Genomic DNA, 27,703 nt, shown 5'->3' on the forward strand with positions numbered 1-27,703 from the left:
CTGGTCTTATTAAAGGACAAAACTGTCTTAATTAAGCAATTGGAAAATGAAGAACCGGTCAGGAGTTTATTTGAAATATTGTTCTACATTAGTTAACCCATTTTGAGCGGGAACCCCTTTTGGTGTTAGCTATTGAAAAATAGCAGATCTACAAGCTCGTAGCGCACCACCGAGTGGCGCGCTACGAGCTTGTAGGTCTGCTATTTTCAGGATGTAGAAGACATTTTTAGAATCTCTCAGGTCAAAATGGGTTAAAAATAAAAGACCAAAGCGACGCTGTTAACCTGAAAGCCTGTTAGCCTGAAAGTGAAACACGCCTGTTTTTAGACTTGAAATTAGTTACAGCCCCCTCTGTCTCTCACTGGTCAGGGTTGATGCAACACAAACACCATTCAGCAATGTTTCTGGTTGTTTTTCTACCCCCACCATAGTGTCAATGTTTGGCATGAGTCGGCCTTGCTCTCTTTTTGGTCTCTCCTCCAAGGCTTATTCTACATTATAAATATGAGATGGGGGGGGGGGGAGGAGGAGAGGAGAGGAGAGGAGAGGAGAGGAGAGGAGAGGAGAGGAGAGGAGAGGAGAGGAGAGGAGAGGAGAGGAGAGGAGAAACAGGCAGGGGAGAAAGAGAAGCTGACATTGACTGAGCTACATGAAGAAAAAAAAAAACACCTCTAGCGGTACATTGAGGCCATGCTGCTCCTTACACCACAGACCAAGGACTTGTACACAGTGTTGTTCAACGCTGAGGAAGGCCTATCAGGTCAAAATGCATCCGTTGTTTGCCACATGAGAGGTAAATAAACCATGTGAAAAGGACATGTATTGAGTGCTGCTAGTCTACTGCTTCAATTCTATTGTATTATTGATCCCTACACCAAAACACCTTCATCTGGCCTGGACGGTTAGCTCAACCGTCTGGGCACCTAGGCTGCTGAGCCAGCCTGACAGTTAGCTCAACCGTCTAGGCACCTAGGCTGCTGAGCCAGCCTGACGGTTAGCTCAACCGTCTAGGCAACTAGGCTGCTGAGCCAGCCTAACGGTTAGCTCAACCGTCTGGGCACCTAGGCTGCTGAGCCAGCCTGACGGTTAGCTCAACCGTCTGGGCACCTAGGCTGCTGAGCCAGCCTGACGGTTAGCTCAACAGCGTGCCGTGGTGACTCCCGATCTCGACGGCCTTTGCCGCGTGTCTTCCCCCCATCTCTCTCCTGGAGTGTGCAGGCCTTGTGTGTGTGTGTGTGTGTGTGTGTGTGTGTGTGTGTGTGTGTGTATGTGTGTGTGTGTCGGTGCGTCGTACCTGTCAGGGTGTTCCTTCACCACCTGGTACACCTTGATGATGAAGGTGTCGTTGCGGAAGGCGCGGCTCACGCACTCTTTGAAGAGGCGGAACTCTGCCGCGGTGACGGCCTCTCCCTCGGGGATCTGAGACAGGTTGAACTTGAACTCTTTGTGGTGCCGTCGTTGTGGAGAGAGCTCCCTGTCGTACTCCACTGTACGGATGGATGGACATGGACACACACACACACACACACACACACACAAACACGCACACACACACACACACACACACACACACACACACACACACACACACACACACACACACACACACACACACACACACACACACACACACACACACACACACACACACACACACGACCACAGAAACGAAAACAAACACAGAACAAACACACACACGGGCATACACACCACGAGAAAGAGAGAGAGAGAAACGGAGAGAACTTTCAGTGAATATAGAAGAACGAAGGTTTAGAAATGGTTTCCTAGATACAATTTAAGTTAAACGACAGATTCCCCTCGTGTTCTCGTTTAGGCTGGCGAAAAACGGGGGCAGACAGCGGGGCAGACATGGCAAACCCTATAGAGATATCATAGGTCACATCTTAGACATGGCAGGACATAAACATGTAATTACGTTAGCATAATAACTGAGAGTGTGTCTGAGATGGCTCTTAATTTAAGGCGCCACAATGCCAAAGGCAAGACTAAAAAGGGAAGCAAATGTCTTCCCTCTTTATACAGCGGTCCGCACTCTGCGGCGAACCCTGAGTCTCAATACTTTTTGTACATGAATGAACGAATATCCTAAAAAGTATCACATCCCGTGGGTGAGTGTACAGCTGAGAGCGTTGGACGAAGACGAAAGCTTATGTCTTTATTCTGGTTCGATTCCAGTGCCCATGAATCATTTTTCCACCAATGGGAGACGATGGCAAAGCTGTCGATCCGAGCAGAAAAACGCTCAAAGTGAAAACACGAGGTTTTGTGCAGGACGCCAGTTAGTGAAGAGCGGATATCCTATTCACAGACACAGCGCTGAGGTTGACCATAGAAGCCTTTTAAAGTGATCACATGTGATTCATGCACATTGACTAATAGGTTTCTGCGGTCTTACAGTCTCCCTAAAATAAACCCCTCTGTTATCATCCGTCCGAAGCAAAAAAGCCCATGTTTTTTTTTCTCCCCTTGGCGGCAACAAACATGTGTGTGCGTCATGACCACTTCTGAAGGCGAAAAAAATTACAAAAACCAACAATTTGCGCTCCCTCCAAAGGCCTCCTACACTTTATAAGCTTCAATATGTGCCGTAATGATTATGTGTTTGCCCGCTGGGGGAAAAACGGTTCCCGTACGTCTCCGCTGGAGGTTTGAACGCGACCCACAGCAAAGGAGGCCTGCGGAGTCCATCCAGTTATACTGACACAGTGCACCACACACGGAGAGAGAGAGCTGCAGGGGAATGAATGAGAGAAAGAGCTGGGGAGCCGTGGACCACAGCCCTGGAAGTCTCCCTCGCAGAGCTCAACATCACGCACACGAACACGGCCTCAGCTGTTTCTCACACACTCTCTCTTGCACATGCATGCACGCACGCACGCACATACTGTATACTCTCTCTCTCTCTTTCTCCTACATTATTTTCACAGTGTACTGAACAGACCTGCTAAGTGTCTACCGTAACCATATAAATAAACCTTTGTTCAATGTCAATAGCAAAAAATTGCAGATCGACAAAACTCCCAGCTGTAATCCTCTCAAAATGTTCTCCTATTTTTTTGCCACGTTTGTCTATTCTTTAACTATTATGCCCAGAAGATAACTTAAAAACATAGTCGGTTCACCACCCTTTACTGGATAGAAAGGGTCACAAAAGCTCTTTGCAGCCCACCCTTCTGACCACTTCAACGGTCAGATGGGTGGGTGTTATGGCCCTGTGGGTCAGTCTACTCACACAAGCTGGCAATCACTCACTCAATCACTACTCTTCCCACATTCACCCCAGCTGATCCTCTATCAGTCACTCATCACTCATTCACACAAACACTGAGGGGAAAAGGACAGAGCAACACAGGAATATACACATTATGACCCACAGGGCCAACTCGAGTCGTGACAAATCATGACAACACACACAATATTTTGGACCAAAGAAATAATTACAAAGAAGAAAAACAACTAAAAAGTTTTGTAACCTGCCGTTTTTTTCTACTTTCTAATTCTTTGTTTGGCCCAAAACATTGTGTTTATTGTCATGATTTGTCACGACAAGAGTTGGCTTTGTCCGCAGCGTAAACGTCTTTAAATAAATACTTTCTGAAAAGTCTATGAGGTAAAATGAACGGGGATTTCTTTTCCGGGTCTCTCTCGAGGGGGCGGGACTGCGACACTCAATACTGTACCATTAATGATGACTTTTCTCCATATACTGTAGCCTACAGTAAAGGCCTTTGATGGTGATAAAACCTGCACAACTCAGCTATAGTTCAAATCTTGCATATGAACCATATTCCATTACAAATCTGCTCTGGTCTTTCCACCCGTGTGACCCAGATCAGATTCTTTCATTACAAAAATCATATTCCATGTGGTTTATCATTTCAAGACCACAATGAAATGATCGGATGTGTGTCACTTTATATGGCGATATAATGCGATTGGTGAAAGTAAATCAACCGCTGGAAACAGGATCTGACCTCTGATGGGATTTCCATGTCTGTCACTGTGTGTGTGTGTGTGTGTGTGTGTGTGTGTGTGTGTGTGTGTGTGTGTGTGTGTGTGTGTGTGTGTGTATGCGTGTGTGCGTGCGTGCGTGCGTGCATGCATTTGTGGGTGAGTTTCTGTGTGTGAGGTGCCGAGATGGACCTGGGGCATGCACATGTGTGTGTGTGTGTGTGTGTGAGTGTGAGTGTGTGTGCATTTGTGTGTGTATTTGTGTGTGAATTGTGTGCAAGTTGTGTGTTAGTGCTCATTAGTTTTAGTCTAATTTCTTCAGAGTATTTCTTAAGTAAAGAATTTGAGTACTTTTTCCACCACTGCTAGCATGCATGAAGTCACGACACAGAACCACTTAAGTTACGGATGTGAAAGCTTGAGCCGTCGAGGAAATGCCCGGTGAAGTATAAGCTATGTGGTAAAGAGCTAAAGATGGGTGGGCTGTGAGCGCTTTCAAGAGTTTCGAGTGGGCCGCAACCCAGAGAAAGTTGGGAACCTCTGAGTTAAGTGAAACTCATGAAGAGCGCTGAACCGCAACGTGGTTCTTTAGAACACTGCGGTTCCCAAACACTGGGTCGGCACCCATTTGTGGGTCACGGACCCATTCTTATGGGTCCCTTCCTACATTTTGTTTATAATTATTGTTACTTCAAGTCATTTTCAAATACCATTCCCAGACAAGACTAAAAATGTCATGAATTGAAAACAAATTATTAAGTTCTTTCAGTAATTTAAATCAAGGAAAAATGAAAGAAAGAAACACCATTGCGACGTGAGCTTGTAGATCTGCTATTTTCACTGGTTTGGGTACTGGGAAAACAGCTCTTTTGGGTCACGGGCTAAAACGTTTGGGAACCACTGCTTTAGAATGTATTGTTTATGTTTTACGTACGTAGGTGAAACATTTATAAATATCACTATTGTCATTTTGGTCAAATGAGACATAAACCATTGGCGCACTAGTCAATATGCCCACAACCAGCCCGCCTGTATAGAGCGGTTTTGCCAACCGAACACAACATTGTGATTTGTGAGGCTTCGTTCAGTTACCCACAGCACAGCTAAATCGATTTCCGTCACAGCAGAGGGCTGTGGACCCCAAACATTTTTATACATACATATTCGAAATTGGCCGTCTGCATACATGTCGCATAAGCTCTATATAGCCTATAATTCCTATAATCACATGAACCTGCTTATGGCATATATTCTGCATATACTTGCCATATATTCGCATATGTTCATATATTTAAAATCCATACCATACCATACCATCTTTATTTATATAGCACATTTTAAAACAACAACGTTGTACCAAAGTGCTTTACAGTAAAACATTAAAAAAAAACAAAAAAAAAAACAACTTCAACATTAAAAAACAACTTCATTTAAAAACCACAAAACAACCACAAACAACATGCACATTGTCACGTTAAACATCGAACATCTCATACTGTGCTTGGAAAAGCCAAGGAATAAAGGTAAGTCTTGAGGCGTGACTTAAACACCTGGAGGGTGGGGGCTTGTCTTGTGTGCAGAGGCAGCTCATTCCAGAGCTTGGGAGCTGCCACTGCAAAAGCTCGATAACCTCTGAGCTTCAGCTTGGTTTTAGGAACCACCAGGAGAAGCGAAATAAGAGAAATAAAGCCATAGCACCACCATTAGCCTTTTCATGTCACGCACCCCCTAGAAGGAGCTCGCGCACCACAGGGGGTCACCACAGGGGGTCACCACAGGGGGTGCACGCACCTCAGTTTGGGAATCCCTGCTGTGGACAATTCAGAACCCTGCTTACCAATGGCATCGGTAGGCTGTATAGGCAGGATTGGTCATTTCAACCAAGATACACATACAGTAGCGTACGGTACATGGTCTTCCTGACTTGATAAACCACAGCAGTACAGAAACATCAGGGAGATTCCTCCGGTGGACCTGTCTGTTTGTCCCCTTCAAACACCAAGAGACTCCTACACACTGGACCACATGGCTTACACATCAGTGTATGTGTGTGTGTGTGTGTGTGTGTGTGTGTGTGTGTGTGTGTGTGTGTGTGTGTGTGTGTGTGTGTGTGCGTGCGTGCGTGCGTGCGTGCGTGCGTGGGCACATCAAAAGTGGAAACAAAATGCGTAAAACTACATTAATTGACGAGCTAAACTCCAGTAGTTCATTCCATCTCATTCATCATGATAAATACTGATCACACAGACACGGAAGTATACACACTGCAGTGCACAGGCGCACACACGCACACGCGCACACACACGCACACGCACACGCACGCACGCACACACACACACACACACACACACACACACACACACACACACACACACACACACACGAGGCACAACATTACAGTCTGTTCTCCCTGGATAGTGTCTCTCATTGCGCACCATGCACATACTGTGTGTACACACAAATTATGTCTCTAATCATTTAACAGAAGTCACGGTTCTACGGTCCAGGTCTGCTCCCGGGAGGGGACGGAGGAATGAGGGAGAGGAGGATGCGCCTCAGCTCAGCTCCCACATGTGGAACGGCAGAACAAGGTCATCTCCTCCCTCTCTCTCTGCTCTCTGAGCAGGAGGCTCGCGCTCATCGCATTACTCCTTCAATTAAGTAACATTTCATTTGGTTTTTTCCATTTCATATGATATAGATTTTCAAATATCATCGCCTCTACAAGCTCAAAACGCTTCGGGATGCATTTTGAGCAACAGGTCCTGTGCTGTAGGTTGCAGGAACCAGCCAATTAATCAAATGATCTTTGAAGCAACGGCCTCACCACCTCACACCCTGGTACTGCGGGTCAAAGTTGGCCATTAGCGCACTACATAAACACTGTGAAAATCTAGTCAGCAGAATTGTATGCTGCTCCCAGGCCCTGCTGATCCCAAAGACAAATCATTCTTCATGGCATTGGATGACTTCATAGTACATATTGCCGCTCGCTGGGAAAACCCAATAATCAACCATGGCGAGTATATTGGCCCACGCCTCCTCCAATCCAGATTTGTTTGGGGGGGGGGGGGGGTCCCATGTGGGTCACATAACAACTAATCCTGGTAATTGATTGGAGGATTGAGCCTCTCTGCTCAATGCTTCAAAGAGAGTCAAACTTCAACATATGGCCTTTAGTGACAAAGATGTTCTTCACATCAGCTCTATGTTATTTCTATCACTTGTGACAGTGACCGTTTCATCACATTTCCGCACATGCTGCCCACACAGGAACACATGCACGCACGGAAGTGTGCGCACTCATGCACACACGCAGATGTGTAGACATGTGCACTTGTATTTGTTTCCTCCTCTGCGCATAGCAGCAGATGTTGCTGTGTGGATGTCTATGATGTCAGGTGCATGTGGGTTTGTGTTGATGGAATGTTAGATCTGTAAATCTCTGTCTGTGTGTGGTTTGAGGTCAAGGGCGGTCCAAATGAGTTTCCAACAGGCTTCAACGCCCTGGACCTTGAAATTCTCTGTTTACTTTTTTTAAACTTAATTTTTATTCCACGATTTTTATTCCCAAATTTTTTCAGTGTCAATTATCGAATGTAATCCTGGGCACTACACTTCCTCTGCCAACCTGGGGGGCAGCGGACTGACCTCATGCTTCCTTCTATGCATGAGGAGTCCAAGCCGCTTCTTTTCACCTAGCTGACAGGGGAGAGTTTCCCCGACCGGACGTAGAGCGTGGAAGGAACACGTTATTCAGTTCCTTTCCCCTCCATCAGGCGCCCCGGCTGGCCAGGGGGAGGTAGTTTAGAGACCAGGATTACTGCATGTTTTTTGTGAGGGTGTACCTACCCTAGGGGACACGGGGAGAACACGCAAACTCCACACAGAAAGGAAATTCTCTGTTTCCTATCAAGGAAGCTCTTTGATCAACGTAAGGTTTGTGCCGTAGCAAACAAGTACTTGTCCATGCCCATTACGGTCTGCTAATTGATAACAGACAGGTGAAAGTGTCAACAAACCTCTCTTTTGAGTTGTTCCAATTTATCCCCCCCCACCCCCCCACACACACACACACACACACTACTTCACTACAGTCCAATTGATCTAGGGCTGACTGAAAGCATTCTTCCCTCCCGAATACTATTTTCCAGGAACTCGGCTGTGCACAATCCCAACGTTGAGAGATGACCACAGACTTCCACTGTTGGCGAGCGAGCGTCTCCACAGCACCATGCCGCTGTTGTGTGAAATCCTTGTATGTCCAGTCCACAACTGCTATACTTTTCAGGAAATTAATAGTTATCATTTAGTCACAAGCTCTTGTTAAACACCGGGAATCCCTTTTCGTTGTTATACCTTTCAATCCGGGAACCCGTTTTTGAACGCTTTTGGACAACATTTCTTGTTGCTTATTAGCCTAAGGTCTAAAACGGGTTAAAAACTGCAAAGAAATAGCAGATCTACAAGCTCACAACGAGTCGCATCGCAACACGTTGTGAGCTTGCACTGTATAGATGAGCTATGTTTGCTTCTTTTGTGTGACACTGTTGTAAGAAGAACGGCATTCGTTTACGAAGAAAAAATAAACACAATGTTGAAATATGGAAAGACAAGCTTTCTGCAGCAGCAGCAGCAGCAGGGGCTTAATAGCCTTGCATCTCAACAGGAGTTGTTGAGAACAGGAAGAGCTACTCCTTCACTTCACGCCCACCTCCTAAACCTACACTAACACAGTTTCTGCAATGTATGGCCAAAGGTTCGGAGCAGTCGTACCGACACACACGTACACAGGTGGCCAACAAATTCCCTTTAAAGTGCATCCATAAGTGGCATCCATGTGAACACACTTGGCATAATACTGCTGTTGGGTATTCGTTTCCCTTGCATTCAAGCACACTCTCAAAGCACAACTGTAAACACTCATCCATTATTGTGTTCAAGTTTATGAAACTGTTTTTGCGCTCCTGAATGCCATGCGTGTGAAGCACACAGTAGACACATGCATGCCCGCATGCATGCCCGCACGCCCGCACGCCTGCACGCGCACACGCACACACACACACACACACACACACACACACACACACACACACACACACACACACACACACACACACACACACACACACTCTGTATCAAATGTACACAGCATTCAGATGCAGTTATATCTGTGGAAAGTCTGACTTTCCTTCCCAAAAACGTCAGGTGTATTTTAGTTTGTCTACTCTGCTGCGGTGATCTGTCTTCCACACACAGATGGCTGCAGTTATGCAGGTAGAAAAAAGGTTAGTTCTTTGCAGATATTTTACACATTTTCCTAAAGATGCCATACAGTACGGTCAGTGGTGGACAAAGCACTTAATCCCAGACAGTATACTTACTGTAAGTCAAAGTATAGATATGCCTGGTAAAATATTACTCAACTAGTGAAAGTTGCACTGTCAAATTTGTACTTTGTTGAAGTACTGGAGTAGGCTACTTGCTTTAAAAAATACTTATAGTATTCAAAAGTAAATTTTCTTTGGTATCTACAGTAAGTTATATCCTTTATTTACCCAGGGAAAGATGCTCATTTTCAGCAATGCCTTGCACACAGACAGACGCAGTACTCAAGTACAGTAAATGTACTTTGTTACCAGCCACCCCTGCACACAATATACCATATGGTTTCCATGCCTCAAACTATCCATTCCTTATGCTTCTAGCATTAAATAGTAGGTCATATTTCACACTTCTTTTTATTTGCCATTTTAGCACTATACTTCACCATATGATGAATAGGGAAAATAGATGATTTTCAATTTAGACTTAAATATTTTCACCCATAATGAAATGTCCACAATAGGGATGCCACGTTGAAATTGGTAACCACTTGAACCTTGACTATGTTCTGGACATTTGGTGAAAATAGGCAAACATTTAAATAGCCAATTTACAAAGTAACCCATGTACAAGCTCACAAAAACATCAATTCGTGACAACTTCTTTCAACTAAGCTTGGCCTTGTTGTAGATAAGCTATTTTAGGCGAACAGACTTCATCTAGAGGGAGAAAAGGAGAGAGCCAAGGATAGACCCCTGGGGTACCTCGGTCAAGCATATAGACCCCTGGGGTACCTCGGTCAAGCATATAGGGTTTCAGTCAAAATTGGTTTTAGTTCATCAGAAATATTAAATCATGGAACAGGGCCACAAATGCTTCTAACCTAACAGCACTTCTTCAGAACTCATATCATAGTCATATCATGGCAGATAAGTATCATTCCAGTCACCTTTCCGTTCTCTGGACATTGAATCTGAGCCGAAGTCCACTGAGGTTTCTCGCATCGGCAATCAAAGGAAAAACACTCTGCGTCGAGGGTGCATAACCTCCGCAGTCATCTAGCGTGACTCGCGCTTTGAGAGGAGAACAGACTAAAGGGAATAGGGGGGGCCTGCATGGATGTCTCTGACAGGGGCGGATGTGAAGTGATTCTAAAGATGGGAAGATTGGAGGCTGTGGTTACATTATTGGTGAGGTGCAAACACTGGGCAACGGAAGGAGTTGGGGAAAAATGTGTGGGGATGTGCAAGCGTGATGTGGGATATCTGTGTGTATGTCTGTAGTGTATACGCGTGCCTGAGTGTGTGCATGTGTAGTGTGTGTGTGTGTGTGTGTGTGTGTGTGTGTGTGTGTGTGTGTGTGTGTGTGTGTGTGTGTGTGTGCGTGCGCGCGTGTTGCTGACAGAGTGAGAGATGGAAGTCGAAGACACGGAGCAGAACCCAGAGGACTGGCCTGTCTGACCACACATCTTCACCACAAGGTTGTGGATTCCATCGCTCTCTCATACACACACACACAGAGAGAGAGAGACCGAGATAGAGGCCATGTTTGGGAGAGACAGAGAGAGAGAGAGAGAGAGAGAGAGAGAGAGAGAGAGAGAGAGAGAGAGAGAGAGAGAGAGAGAGGGGCCAGGTCTGGGGGGGAGAGAGAGAGAGAGAGAGAGAGAGAGAGAGAGAGAGAGAGAGAGAGGTGAGATAGACGAGACGCAGGTCCTGTTGGATGACATTAATAGACCTGTTCTCTCCTTCTTTCCACCTGCACAACATCTGGCTGCACCCTCTGGTGTAAAGAAAGTAAGTACATTTACTCAAGTACTGTACTTTTTTCGTAGAATTTTGAGGCTTTTTTCCCCTTTTTTTATTAACTTTATTGAGTATTTCCAAATGTCAGTACTTGCATTGTGAGCTTGTATACACACAAATATACCCATTATAGAATTTTAAAACGTATGAAATGGGATATTCTGCATAATGTAAATACATTCGATGCAAATACATTTAGATGGAAAGGCACACACGCACGCATGTTGGTTTTACTGTACTTGCGAGGACATCAAAATTATAGGATGGCAGTTTGTATAAAGGCCATTAGGCTAATAGGCCCTAACGCCTAATCCTAAACCTGACCTGTCCTAATTAGAAGCCTAACTCCCCATGTCGTTTTTGACCATGAAACAATAAGAAAAAGTCCTTCTGCACACCTACAATGGACAGGTGCGTCGGATAACTGGAACTGAGAAGTAGAGAAAAAAGAATAAAGAATCCCGCAACGCTGTTTTCACTCGAGTTAGATTTATTGAGCAACGTTTCGGTCGTTCTTCAGACCCTCATCAGGCATGATGAGAAACAATCCTTTCTCTGGTGAGGATTGTTCTCACATTCTAATGTACTTGTGGGGACATTTGGCCCTCGAATATAGAATATTATGCACACGCACGCACGCACACACACATGCGCAAACGCATTCACACACACACAAACACGGACAGACAGACAGACAGACAGACAGACAGACAGACAGACAGACAGACAGACAGACAGACAGACTGACTGACTGACTGACGGACTGACTGACTGACTGACTGACGGACTGACTGACTGACTGACTGACTGACTGACTGACGGACTGACTGACTGACAGACGGACTGACTGACTGACGGACGGACTGACTGACAGACTGACTGACTGACTGACGGAGTTGAGAGAGAGAGAAGAACGAATCCACAAGACGTCCGTCTTGTGAAAGGAGCAAAGGATATTAATGGGAGCAACATGCAAGAAGCATGGAAGGACAAGATGAATGGATAACGGGACAGGGAGGGCGGGGGATGAGTGATGGGTGAGTGTGCTTGGAGTGAAAGCACGGAGCGCTGCTGGAATAATGACTGAGAGTTATTATACGGAGAGCTTGGCTGAGTTTGGCTGAGTTGGAGAGGAAAGCACTGGATAGAAGGAAGAAAGACAGAAAGAAAGAAAGAAAGAAAGAAAGAAAGAAAGAAAGAAAGAAAGAAAGAAAGAAAGAAAGAAAGAAAGAAAGAAAGAAAGAAAGAAAGAAAGAAAGAAAGATATGGCTGTATCTTTATAGATATAGCTTCTTACTCCCTGTACAGTTGGACGTACGGTACGACGAATAGCAAAAATAGAAGGAAAAATACATCACATCACAACCCTAAGAGATGCACTGATAGTAAAATGAATACTGTTCTGGAAGTGGGGCAGAACAGCAGGACATGTGTAGGAGAGGCAGGCAGCCTGGCTGCTCTGTGGTTGACAGGCTGACTGCTCTGTGGTCAGTGGTCAGCTCATTCTCTCGCACTCCCGCTGCCGTCCAACCAATCCCTTGAAGGGACAGCTGGCCGGTGGCCGCCTTTCGTCAGATCCCTTCAGCTTCAATTTCTCAATGTCTCTCACCCGTCCCACAACCACGACACAAAGCAAAACAACCCTCTCCCTTCACTGGCACACGGAATGCTCGGCAGAACCGTTCAATATCAATACAGGAGTTACAGTCCAGTTAAACGGCATGTGCTGCAACCTACAGTATGTGCTGTTTGTCTGCAGTAAGTTGAGGGTGTTTAGACCCTAAGCCATTTAGCTGCTCATCATGGGACAACTCATATTGCCACTTTACTTCTGGATACTCGAGAAGGAGGCTTATGACCCATATCAGCAAATTCAGTTAAATGACGATCTTGATGATCACAACACTCCACTCCATAAACAACAAAGTCTATGACAACTTTCTCTCTACTGCCTATCTGCCTCTATTCTATTCCTTTCTGGTCCTTTGCTGTTTATTTCCTATTCTATATTGTCGCTGTTGCTATCATTTCATTTCCATTCATTTGTTTTCTCGTCCTCCCACTGCTCTGTTTCGGGAGTTTGTTTTTACGTCGGGAGCTCAGCTCCAGGGTTGCCACATTGTGTGAGAGAAATAAGCAACCAGGTCTATGAAAACAATACCAAAAGAGGCCTGACTAGGCTATTTGAAAATGCGACGCATTGTGAGCTTGTAGATCTGCTATTAAAAAAACCCAAAACATCTTGGGAAAAAGTGACAAGTACCACCTCAGAAAATATCCTGCCCTTTTAGTTCCATTCCTAGCTCTGACAAAACCAATCACTAATCAGCACAGCTGACGATATTTCTAATGTGATTAATCCGTTCTCAAATCTTCTGTTAAACGGCTAGATGTGCTCATTTCAGCACGGCTGGATAGCCTATTTCAACCAATTGCTTGGTCAGAAGAACTACCTGTAGTAATATAAATATTTCAATCCACCTGAATCTTTGGGCGATTCCTCTGTGTACCACCAGAGGGGGGCTCAAGTACCAGTGGTTGGGAAACTGTGATTTATTCGGGTCCTTGCTTGGACAAACATGGTGGTTTAAACATTAGGTGGTAAACATTATGGTGGTTTAAACATTAGGAAACAAGCCCAAATAAGCAACTACACTTTAGATTCTAAAGTGTAGTTGTGGGTTGTGTTTTTTTGGGCATGTTTCTAAAGTTTAGAAACATGCCCAAAAAAACACAACCCACAACTACCAATATTTATATAAGCAACTTTACAGAAAAACAAGCCCAATGTCACTAATAATATGCGGACATGGCAACACTGCTCGGCTCGCAAAACCAGTGCCACGGAGTAAAGCCGGGCAGTGCTGCGCGCACGTGCATGTGTGTGTTCCACTTTTTGCTGGGGGGAGCTACTCGCGTTGTGCTGACTATACTGTCAGCCCAGACTCCCAATTCCTCTGTCCCCCCACACACGGCCAGGCAGGAGGACAGCGCTGCCCTGCTATACTCTGTGGTGGTTTGCGAGCTGAGCTGTCATTGCAACTATTATAAAGTGTACTATAGCCAGCACAAAAACATAACAGCTTCTAGACAAATCACATTGCCCTGAGCGAGTCTCGGTGACCACCTGTCCGTTGGTGAGTAAAAACAGAGAAGAGAGCTACAACTCAAGTTTTCGGTGAAGTGGTGGTCACCTCACCACCGAAAATCCAAACTATGAATAGGCCTTTAGACTCACAAAATTGAGAAAGGACGCAATCATGTCACCCTCCTGGGATGCAATACTGTACTAATGTCATTTAAATGTCCCTGTGACCCATCTTAAAGACCACCCCTGGATCCCGGGACCCATTACATTGAAAACCTATTTTCTATTTACATCACTGAATCTGGTCTTTGTCTTCCAGAGTGATTGGAGGGCGGAGTGTCATCAGTGGAGACCTGTCCTCTATAAAATAGGCAGCCACCTGGGCCAATGTCTCTCTCTCTCTCTCTCTCTCTCTCTCTGGGAGCATCCCAGCCTTTTGGGTTTTTGGTTGTTTAGTTAGTTTTAATAACTAGTAAACATTCTTTGTTTGTGTAAGCTTCTTCATTTTTGTTAGCCATTAGTAACACAAGCAACAGGTTTCAACACATTTACATTTCTCTGAACTTTGACCTCTCACCAAAGAAATTCCTCAGCAGGTCAGTTCACTTTCTTTTCAAACCAAGGTCATAATATTACACACAGCTGGAATCTAACTGGTGTGATGCGCTACGCAGCTACGCAGCAACGCTAGCAGCTATCTGACCAGGGCTGCTATTGGCATGCCCTGAATTAAAATGTTCTTAATTGTAAGCAGGAGACAGATCCCATTAACTTTTTAGGTGGTTAACGGTACCACTCCTCCAACTCAGAGAGTGATGCTACAGTAATGACTATAGCATACACTGCTGTGCACCGCACCTGTGAGTTGTTGTGACACAGATAATGGAGTTTGGGGGTTTGACAGACTATAGGAAAGAGACAATGGCCATTATTCATTATAAATTAATTTACCTCTTGGCTCGGATGAAATATCTCAAATCTCAAATTCAATTGAGATTAGAAAATTGCTCAAATCCATCATGGTACATCTGGGTTGCGATCAATTGGCAGTGTTCAATATAGAGGGAAGCCATGGTGGGGAGGGCAATCTTTGTTGCTGCGCTAGCGACTTCTATGTACTGTACTGGGACGGCACCTGTCAGTGGTGGAATGTTGAATGGGAAGAGTAGAACAGAGGTGCTACCGTACGTCCTCCTGGTGAAGTTTCTTGAGCCAGTATATGAAATGTTTTAATTTGCAAAAGGACTAAATTGTCATAATAAAAGAAATGCAGCAAAAAAATGATTGGCTGCTCAAAAAGAGAGAGACAGAGAGGGAGAGAGAGAGACATATTTATATTTATCCTACGATGTGTTTTGACTCAGGAGTTATCATTTTCCAAAATTACAACTAGGACTAGGAACAGTCAGAATACATATATACATGGGCTAAACTACTATACAACTTCACTGATCTAGGAACAGTCAGAATACATATATACATGGGCTTAACTACTATACAACTTCAGAATCTGGTGTTGGATCAGGAATAGTACTCATGCATCACCCCCCCCCCCCCTATCTTCTTTGGGGTCATAAAATACAGAACAGAAACACGTGGAATAACACTTTCCCCTGTTGTGTTTAGACAGAAAATAAAATATTGTGCGAGATATCCACCCTGCATGGCGGCGTGACACCTCCCTGTTGGGAGGTGTCTGGAGGAAGACTAATTGTTTGTGTTGGTGATCCTTTATAATAAGAGAGCTCTCCTCTTGGACTGTCTCAATGATTCTCTCGTGTAGAATAAATACAAGACCTTTTAGCAAGTTTTAACGGCCAGATGCTTAGACATAGCAGGGTAATGTGAATGACCTCATTTGATCTACCTGTCCTAAAGAGACGTCGGTGAGAGGTGAGACTCCAGGACAATTGCTGACCAGAGAGAGAAAGACAGAAGACGACACCAAGAATATATTAAAAACTGAGTGGTGCAACTCCCCCCCTCCTCTCTCTCTCTCTCTCTCTCTCTCTCATTAGCAGGCAACAGTGCAGCACTATCCCTCTCTCTGTTTCTGGCACAACAGCGCCCCTACTGGTACTCATAGTCAAATACTGGTGCTCATTAACCAACACAGACACACATAGGTGAACACGGACATTGCTGGTTGTAGGAGTGGTTGCACCACTCAAAAAAAGCATGCAGACATTTTGAAAAGTGTGCACTCAATTAAATCTTTGCACACCAAGAAACTGTCAAGAGTGTAGACTAGTTTAACGGATGGTTAAACCAATAAAAAAATGGCGCTGGAGTCCAAGGCACGGGAAGAATTCATCTGTGTTTATGTAATTACAGTCCAAATTCGGTCTGGTTTTTCTCTCAAGACTCGACGGTTTCTGAGGATGAGGCAGATATCTCCATGTCTTCCCCTTTGTTGTTAATTGCTCCAGAGACTCATCTAATTACAGCGTTGATTAAAATGTGACGTTCTTGGGGAACTAAAAAGCTCACTTCACACAAGCGGCACTCGTCTGAGAATACCGCTGGTTCCTTCCTAAAGAAAAACATCTAATTAAGATGAAGCTTTTACGGTGTAAATACTACTCTTTCAGCACAGATTGAAGCCAAACTTCAAACACAAAACTTTGGCATTTAGATGCCATGTTGGAAAGATTGGGGATAAAACAGACTTCACGTGATTCTAGCAACACATACTGTATGCTTTGTCCCTGGTTCTGACACCTTTAGTCTACGGACACACACGCACACGCACACATACACACACACACACGTGTACTGCTATACTTGTGGAGACAAGAAATGTATGGCAGGAATTTTATAAATGCATTTTTCTTTTTTTCTTTTGCTGTACAATTTCTTTACCCTAAACCTAAAGCATGAGTTATACGTAGTTGCATGCCGATGTCATGCACCAAAATTAGCCAATCCACAAGGTCACAGCGTGATGCTGCACTGTGACGTTGAGGATTGGCTAATTGTGGATTGGCTAATTTCATTTTTGGTGCATGACACAAACATCTAAGTATAAATCGTTCATAACTACACCGTAACGCCAAACCTAACCTCCAAACCCCTATTCCTATTTCAAGAGTTTAACCCCAAACTGAATCTTTCCCTAATTGCAAGCCTTAGCAATGATTTTTATTGGCTGACGGATTAAAATAAACAGACTCAGCGTGCAGGATCCTTAACTCTAAAAATAAAGTGTAAACTATTTCTCTTGTAGTATACCCAAATCGGGTAAAAGTGTCGCTGTTAGTACGGAATTCAATATTTACTGGAGTATAATTACAAAAGTATTGGTATCAAAATGTACTTAACCCTAGAACACTAAACACGGGTGATTTTCAACCGGACAATTACAGTATATTTTCATAATGTTGCCAATGTCTGAAGTGGGCGGGTCTTTCAGTACCTTCATGATGCTCACCATAGAAGGTAGGTTTGTTTCCCTGCCCACATCCCTGTTTTTGTCATTGTGAAATATGGTTATCAAAATCTACAAAGTAACTAGTAACTAACATTTTCAAATAATTGTAGTGGAGTAAAAGTGCAATATTTGCCTCTGAGATGTAGTGGAGGGGAAGTAAAAAGTATAGAAAATTGGAAATACTCCAGTAAAGTAAAAGTACCTAAAATGCACAAGTACAGTACTTGAGTAAATAAGTAAATGTACATACTTGTTATTTTACACCACTGTTCATTTGGCCCTCACAAGTACACACACACACACACACACACACACACACACGCACACACACACACCCACACACACACACACACCCATGGTGGGATGTGCCTGTGGTGATACTGTAACGCTTGGCCGCCCTCAGGACCCCCAGGCTTCCGCATCCCGCTGAGGTTTTGGCGCTTTGTAGTGAAGGCAGCTGGTAGGACAGCTATAGTGGGGTCCTGATAGGGACATGTGGGTCCATGGGGACTCATCAGCACTCTGACCCACTGTGTGTGTGTGTGTGTGTGTGTGTGTGTGTGTGTGTGTGTGTGTGTGTGTGTGAGAGAGAGAGAGAGAGAAAGAGAGGACCGTGGAGACTTATTCTGTGCTCTGTCTGATCTTCTCCTCTGACCTTGACACACACACACACACACACACACACACACACACACACACACACACACACACACACACACACACACACACACACACACACACACACACACATCACCCTCTCCACTGCCCCAGCATCAAAGCCTACACACTAGGCACCACAGGATCGGCCACGGGCCACTGAGAGGAGTGTGAGTTTAAGGCAAGCAAGTACGCACGCACGCACGCACGCACGCACGCACGCACGCACGCACGCACGCACGCACGCACGCACGCACACACATCCATGAACATCTGTGTGTTTCAGAACAGGATGCAAGTAGCCAAGTTAAGTACCCATGCAAATGAGACAGCCAATATACTGCACAGTGTACTGTACACTAACTGACCCTCTCTGAGTTAAATTAACAGGTAGGATGTTTCTGTAACAATGAGGAAAAAATGATTTTCACATTATTACATACATACTGTAACACAGTGGTTCCCAAACATTTTCATGTCAAGGACCCCCAAATTGACACTAATTAGCCCGCGGACCCCCATTTGAAAGGATATGCCAGGGACCCCCATAAGAGAAGACTCTTACGGCTCTAGCAGTGATTATCAACCCGTTTAATTTCAAGGACCCCCCAGTTTGACATGCATTAGTCTACGGAGTACGGACCCCCATTTAATAGCATTTCTATCTCTGGGACCCCCATTTATATTGTAAAATCAATGTTATTTTAACTCTGAGAGTGTACAAATGGAACCAAATGTAGCCGCTAGGGTCCATTTGGTTCCATTTGTACACTCTCTGAGTTACAGACCCATAATGGTCCATTTGATTCCAAACTATCATTTAGCTGTGGACCCCCTGGAACTCCCTCAGGTACCCCTGGGGGTCCCCGGACCCCACTTTGGGAACCACTGCTGTAACAGACATTCAGGTACATAGTGTATTATCCATACACAGACACCCAGAGCCTAGTGATGTGAGCCTAGGGGGGGGGGTTCCAGGCAGCAAACGCTTTCCATAGTAAGGATATGAGGCAAGAAAAGCAGCCCAACCGTCAAGCACCATTAGTAACCACACAGGACAGGAGACTCAGGGTCCAACAGAGATGTGTCCTGAACAGGAATGCACACCAGATGCATTACGATACGGTGTGGAAGCCAACGTCCCATACAAGTGCATTCATATTCTTTCCGGATCCGTTCGCATCTAATGCAATTGTTTGGGACGCGGCACACACTTTACGCAACCTGACCTGTTTTTATCTGCGGGGCTCTAAGGATGGCAATATTGTGAGGAGAAGCACAACCTCATCGGTTTGCTAGCAGGGTTGTTAAGACTTCATTTTATTCATTTGAAGTGAATAATGCTGATCCACGTGTCGCTATAGCCAGCAATTAATAACCTCTTGTGAGTGTGAGCATCCCCCAGTAGCCTGGGCTAAGAAAGCAAACAACAACCCATACAGTAGATAATCATTTTAAAAGTCCTTCTACGGTGACGTTGGTCCAACAAACGCCAGTTCAGTCTTCATTTTGACAGTCGCAATGATTTAGTGCTGCGGAAATACTGCAGTAAAACTGACGTTGCGTCCAGAAGTACTAGAGTGCACACGCACGCACGCACGCACGCACGCACGCACGCACGCACGCACGCACGCACGCACACACACACAGACACACACACCAACTTGAAGACTTGGCTATCTAGTTCATAAAGTTCTCCCATCCCCTCCCACAGGTTACATAATGACCTCAGTGGGAAGGATTCCTGTCTAAGAACACAGGCATCATTTAAGGCAATATAATCAATTGTTTTCTGTAGCCCCCATACTGCATATAATCCTTTAAAAACCATCCAGGCTTTCACAGAAATCATCCAAGACTCTGGACTTTGACACACTGTCAGGCTGCTGTCCCAGTACACACACACGCACGCGCGCACACACAGACAGATACACACACACGTGCGCGCACACCTACACACACAATACTGTCCAGCTGTTTCTAGTATAAACAGATACGCGCATGCGTGTACACACTCTCTCTCTCACACACACACACACACACACACACACCCTCACACACACACACACACACACACACACACACACACACACACACACACACACACACACACACACACACTTGCAGGTCTGTCAGCACTGAGAGCATTCCATCCTCCAGAGTCCAGAAGATAAAATGGAATCTGGACACATCTCTTTTTGTCTTTGTACGATCCTGAGCAAGAGGAACGATCCATCCACACACACCCGCACGCACGTGTGTGTGTGCGTGTGTGTGTGTGTGTGTGTCTGTGTGTGTCTGTATGTGTGTGCAACTGTGCGTGCATGTGTATCTAGCTCAGAATGTAGGTGGATAATTTGCTATAATTGCTTGTCTGTCCGGCCTCCGCTAACAGACAGACATCCCAAGCATGACTCCTGCTGAACCTCAAATCTTGGATGGAACCACAACACACACACACACACGCACACGCACACGCATACGCACACACACACTATAAGCTATCAATTTATAGCACTCACGCAATGTTTATGATGATTGTATACGGTGAAATATGGCAGTTCTTCCATATACTCTGATTGGATCATCATGACACCTTTGTGAACACAGATGTGCAATGAATGCAAGGCGAACCTTGCTAGATCAAAGAAGTAAAAGTGTTTTAGTACATACTTGTGACTGACTGGATTCATTTCCCTCAGCTACAGTTCATCCTTTGCAATGTCACTATTGCACTGTACTGTATGTGCACATTCCGATGACAATGCTAAAACGAGCTATTGTGCAGCCCACACACACACACACACACACACACACACACAAGATAACGTGCCTGCGCACACACACGGGCGAACACAAATATACGCGCGCATTCACATTTCACACACAGGTTACACAGACAGGAGAGCTATCATGACTTCCCATCGATGGGCTGACAGCTGAATGTCAGCAGTCATGAAGTCTTTGCTGTGTCTCCTTGCAGACTCAGCGTCCTGAGAGCTGGACGGTGATCCACACACATACCGGACTGTGTGTCCTGAGAGCTGGACGATGATCCACACACACACACACACACACACACACACACACACACACACACACACACACACACACACACACACACACACACACACACACATACCGGACTGTGTGTCATTGACAGATTTCATTCCAGCTCTTCAACGCGGCTCCCGGACAGGGCTTAGGAAAGGACCCACACAAGCTCTCCTCTGAGGAGTTACTGTGCCTGAAGGCTGGAGCATTGTGTGTGGGTTAACTAGTGTGTGTATGAGTGTGTGCGTGCGTGCATGCGTGTGCATGTGTGCGTGTGTGTGTGCGTGGTGACAATGATGGGTGGACAGAAGCGATGCTGGGTGTGGTATGTATTTTGGGGCGTACATGTAAGGTGCATGTATCCACAACATATATGGGTCTCTAAATAATTTGCATTTCATCAATTTAACTGCCGTCTTTTCCACTTTTCAGGTCAGGCCATGACCTGAAAAGGTCATGGCCATGATACTCAGATATTACTGCATTTAGTTTGTCTGTATATATGCATTCATAATCATGAATCATAATAAATGCGTGTCTGCTTGGACATTTTAAGCTCTCTGAGACCTCAGAGAAAACACTCCTCGATATTAACGGTCTGTTGCAATTCCTCCTACAGCCCTGAGAAATGCTAATATTCGTGTCATTGGACACCATTTTGAGCCAATGACCTGTCAACAAAGTACAGCACCATTTATTTTTTGTTTTAATGGAAATTCCATGAAATGGAGGCCTAAATGAGCTGGAAAATAAACAGCAACCTTCTTGACACATGGAGATGTTAGTAAAAATATAATTGTACGGCCGAGCAGCTGTCACAACAGGCAGTCCCATGCAGAATAGAAGTGTATAAAGAATGTGCAAAAAACCTGTAAAGGAAATAAAAACATTTGGAGTGAGAAAATATATTTTTAGTTGTCAAAATGACTTTAAAATTACAGTGAAAATAAATTTCCACAGTCAGTGCAAAAAATATTTTCAAATCGATATACGGTACACCGTACATGGCCTTTATTGATAGTATCAAGTGAAGACTGACAGGAAAAAGGGAGAGAGAGAAGAGACATGCAGCAAAGGTCATCAAGAACGGGACCATGCGACGCACTGTCAGGACAATATATGTGGCATGCGCCCGGACCAGCGGGCGCCAGGTGATAGAAAAAAAGTGAAAGAGTTGCCTTCCACCAGAGCGAGCACTATTAGGGTCAAAGGGTTCCACTCCATGGGCAGTTTGATGTGATAATTTATTTGGTCTTTCGAATTTGGATAAACAGAGTCCACAAAAGGATAAGTGGGAAGGGGTTTGGCCGTGTGCATTGCGTTCTCTCACTAACATCTCAGACCCATTTTGAAGGGGAAATTACTAGCTTGTTTCAGTATAGACATGAACAAGAAAATAAACCCTGCTAAACACTCGAGTCATAAACAAAATGAGTGACACCACCAAATACTTGGCTGTTCAATGTATACAGCTAACAACAACAATTCCAAAGCAAGGATCATTAATCTGACAATAGCACACTCATCAATACATTGTTTACTGGAGGCCTTGTTCTCAGAGTTTGCTATCCTTCAGTTGCTATACGATACAGGGGACAAAACCAGCTGGGTGGCCGACCGACAGCGAAACAACCATGTCCAACCAGGTCCATGTAATATTTATGGATAGTCATAATTTACAACAAAATCCCACAAACCAAAACCTAGAAACTTCAAATAGACACAAAAAGACATTTCTAAACACATAAAACATGTCGGGATCACGTTCTAAGTTTGCAGTGATTTTTCTTTATTTATGACTTGCCCGGACGGATGAAAATCCCCAAACAGAGCAGTTAGTGTCCAGTAATTGTTTTCTAAGATGCCATTAATGTCAATATTTGTAATAAAAATCAATGACCACAGCATTTAGGCCGTCTGATCGCTCGGGAAGAAACAGTCACTTTTTTGTTATGCTTCTTTTCCCGGCGTCCTTGATGTTCGGCCCCATTTCCTCCACGATTTATACGGGCGTTGAAGGCTACAGCTCTCCTCTTGGGTCAAGACCAGCCCCAGACCCCTCTTTAAAAACGGCTCCCCTGGCGGCTATTGGGAGACTGGACGCTGTTTAGCACTGAGTAAATACTCCGTAAACAGAGATGGACTCTCGTGGTTTTTTCCGGAGTCCATTTTTGAAACAAAACAAAACATTGTACACAAGCTTAACATCTCTAACAGGGTTAGAGACTTTCGCCAAGCCACTCTAAATTACGCACCGGGATGCTGGTCGAGGGAAGTCGTTTTATTGGCCTGCCAGGCTTTGTGGAATGCCATTTAAAGTGTGCATGTGTGTGTACATCCTAACAGGTGCACTGTACTGTACACTGGACTCCTATACAGTATGCACGTACAGTATGTGCCATTCTACAAGTGCAGCACTGTGCATCATTTAAGTATAGGCATGCATTCATCCAGGTGTGTGTGTGTGTGTGTGTGTGTGTGTGTGTGTGTGTGTGTGTGTGTGTGTGTGTGTGCGTGTCTCTATGATGAGACGGCAGCTGGGAGGTCTGCTATAGTGATCTGCTGCGTACGTCTGCTGCCAGGCAGCGCAGCAGGTGCGTGTGTGTGTATGTGTAATGTATATATTATTTTGTGTGTGTGCGTGCATGCGTGCGTGCACGTGTGAAGTACGCGTGCATGTGAGTACTACATCTGCGTGCGTATGCGTGTGTGTCTAGGCCAGGCCAGCGGCCTACAGATTTAAAGGAGGAAGCTAATGTCAGAGCAGGGAGATGGATCTCTCCTGAGGGATCTGATAAATAAGGAAAAAATATCTTTGAAAAAGGGAAACGCAGCTGTTTCCAAAGGAGAGTCAAAATATTGGTGGCTTGACTTTGCATTCCACGGCCACGAGGTGTGTGTGTGTGTGTGTGTGTGTGTGTGTGTGTGTGTGTGTGTGTGTGTGTGTGTGTGTGTGTGTTGTTTAGGGCTCTCTATTTTGTCTCTTTACAACTATATCCTGTCTATCTCACACAATCCCTCTTTCTATAATGCACCCCTTCCTCTCTCCATTTGCTTTTCCTGCAACGTCTCATTCAATCTCTCCCTCTTTCTCGCGCTGAGCAATACTTGCATAATGCTTCCACTTGCTCTTTCCCTCTCTCTCTTTCCCTGTGCATTTTTCTTCCTCCATCTTTCTCACTGTCTCTCTCTCTCTCTCTCTCTCTCTCTCTCTCTCTCTCTCTCTCTCTCTCTCTCTCTCTCTCTCTCTCTCTCTCTCTCTCTCTCTCTAGGGCTAGGCCACAGAGAGAGTTGAGTCTCAGTGCTATTCCCTTTGGAAAGTCTGCGTTGACCACAATGCATTTCAGCGGCTTAGGATCCGAGCATACGATCCGCTGATAAATCAGCCAAGCTTGGCTTCCACGTTTTCCCCTGAGCTGACTTATACATGTAAGTCCTACCGCTTGTTTTACAATTTACACACACGCATGCGCGCACGCATGGCACACACAGACACACACACACACACACACACACACACACACACACACACACACACACACACACACACACACACACACACACACACACAGGCATATGAAGAAAGCAGGTGAGCTGGCCATCCAGAAGGAATATAAAAACTAAATCATTAAGTAATGTTTCCAATAATACACCTGTCTGTCTGCGACATCGACATGATATTGTTGTGGTCGAATCTAAAGAGTCCGTATTCCCTTTTCTCCAAGTCATCCATGACCATGCAATGCAGTGGAAACTGCCAGTCACAATATATACCCTTTCGAAATCAAGAGCGGATGTTTCTTTTTTCGACCAAAACTTCTCCCAATTTGGTCGATGTTAGTTCCCCATCTGTGCTGCGGTCCCTCGGCCTGTCACTGCCAACTCCCACTGTTGGTCTGAGGAGGGTGTAGACAACCACATGTCTCCTCCAATACACATGGAGCCGCCAGCCACTTCTTTAAGCCATTCTGACCTGAGATCAGATTCTAAAAATGTCTTCTACATCCAGACAGTTTTCTGAAAAAGCTATGTTTCTATGTCAGTCGTTCTTCGATTTTTCAAAAATAGCAGACCTACAAGCTCGTATGAGCTTGTAGGTCTGCTATTTTTAAATAGCTAAAGCATAACGTAATGCTAACACCAAAAGGGTTTCCCACCTTAAACACGACAGCAAGGAAATTCACTGGGATGGCACAACACATGCCTGCAGGGACTCATGCTATCTCCACTCAGATTAACCCCACCAGTTGAACAGATAGCAGGGGTCGACCCACCCGACCAGTAGAGGTCGCTAGTGCTGCGATTTATTTTACTAGCGCGGCTCTGCGGCCGAGTCTAGGGGCCGTCTACGGTCTGTGTAGTCTGGGGCTGATCCAGCAAACCGCTGTACCGAGCAGGGCCAGATTTCTCGAGCACATCGCTCGTACAGTGTAACGTATAAAACATATGTTTCATACGTTTCGAAATATTTAACATCAATTTCAAAGGGGGCTCTAATCGGGGAGGAAACCTCGCCAGGATTTGGAGTTCAAACATCAATGTGATATGTCATGGATGACTGATATCACAGCTGGCCACATGAAGTTCGAGATCAACATTGGAGCCAAGTTGTTCTCATGTGGATCTTTTTTTTCTTTTCATTTTCACAGCGTGGCTCTGCAGGAGACTGTCTATAGCTGTCTGTCTATAGGAGGGTCTGTCTCCATGTCCGCCTGAGGTCATTTCGCCAACCGCTGCACCGTTAACGCCAAATCTCTTGTGCTTCTTCTTGTGTGTCAAATGTGTTTTAGACTTTAGATCCCTGTGATTAGATTGGCCTACAATAAAGAGGTCCATCTGAAACCTATGGTAAAAGGTATACGCGAGGGGTACAAAAGACCTCAAAAGACCCCAAAGAAAGTAAATCCCACCTGCCTCGTTCATTCATTTCATGGATGATGGGGAAAAAATCTCAGACCATCACGAGAGGGATATATATATATACATATATATCACAGTATATTGGGGCAGTCTGAAGCCTGATTTATATGATGATGTCACGCTGTGAAAATAGCCAATCTATAAGCTCACATAAATTAGGAGAGTATGAACAATACAAAAGACAAGTAGGCTTAAACTTAAACAGTGTGTGAGAGACAGAGGGAGAGAGAGAGGGGGGGGGGGGGGAGCAGGAGGGAGAGAGAGAGAGAGAGAGCGAGATGAATTGTGCCTCTTCTAAACATTTGAGTCTGTGAGAAAGAACGAGAGAATCATTGTGTGCGGGTGACTCTGTGTATAGTGCAGTATAGATGTATATATTTACATATAAACACAACCTTCTATTCCAAATATGACGAAACGAGTGTTTATGTATCACAGTATCAGGCATCTGAACATCCACAATTCAAGTAAACAAACAGCCATTTCACAGTATCCATAGAGCGACAGACAGACAGACAGACAGACAGACAGACAGACAGACAGACAGACAGACAGACAGACAGACAGACAGACAGACAGACAGACAGACAGACAGGTTTACTCAAAAACCTCTTAGTGATAAGTTTATAGCATCCTTTGTGTTTCATTTTTTTGGCAAAGGAAAAGGATCAATTTAGTGACTTTTCTATCCACCTTCTGATGTCCATTACCCCTATTATCACCTCAGTCTTTTCAACCCTTTTTTGTACCTACACTTTCAGCATCTATTTCTAAATCTACTGTATTTCCAAAATTTTCAATGTATACTATCTGGGGAGTCAACCCACAGAGCCTAGTCCTTCCACACACCAGAATAGTACCTCCCAGTCCCGGCAGAGTAGTTCAGGAGGAACAGATTGTGTGGCCCTGGTGTTGGGAGACCCGAAACCCAGATGACCTTGGGATACATCACTGAGGATACGTCTCCATACGATGTATCTTTGTTTTTAGGGGATGTCTTTACCCAGATTGCACTGACAAATGCATATATTTAGAATATTTATGGTTGATGTTTTTATTTACAAAAAAGCATAATTATGCATGACTATATATTTTCACGTGAAACACAACAAAGCTGGAGAGCATTGTGGTCCGGTCATGGCTCTCTACTGAATCTGGGGTTTTGAGGTCACGCATTCTCATTGACCAACCAGCTCTCCCAGATCCTTACCACACCTAAATGCAACCATCTCTAGGCTAACATTAGGACTTAGGTAGTCTACCGGTCAACTGTGGCAACTCACACAGTGCCTTGTGGGTATGATACTGCCGATTCTGTGTGGAATATGACCCCTAACAGCATGTAAGGGATTTCCACTGGAGTTGAGCTCAGGTCGGGACAGTTTAAATGACTACTAGAGAAGTGCTTAAAAAGTTGTGCATTTGTTGTATAACACTGCACATACTATAGACTTT

General features: G+C 44.8%; 1 protein-coding gene across 1 annotated transcript in view; it reads right to left on the reverse strand.

Moving 5' to 3' along the window:
• Positions 1-27,703, reverse strand: part of bmp6 (bone morphogenetic protein 6) — a 67,040-nt gene that overhangs the window by 28,894 nt on the left and 10,443 nt on the right. Inside the window, exon 2 of the mRNA XM_083777835.1 lies at positions 1,295-1,487. Within this exon, the coding sequence (XP_083633961.1) occupies positions 1,295-1,487 (193 nt within the window). The remainder of the gene's footprint in view (positions 1-1,294; positions 1,488-27,703) is intronic.

This window comes from Protomyctophum parallelum, assembly GCF_964188405.1.
Source record: "Protomyctophum parallelum genome assembly, chromosome: 12".
NCBI lineage: Eukaryota > Metazoa > Chordata > Actinopteri > Myctophiformes > Myctophidae > Protomyctophum > Protomyctophum parallelum.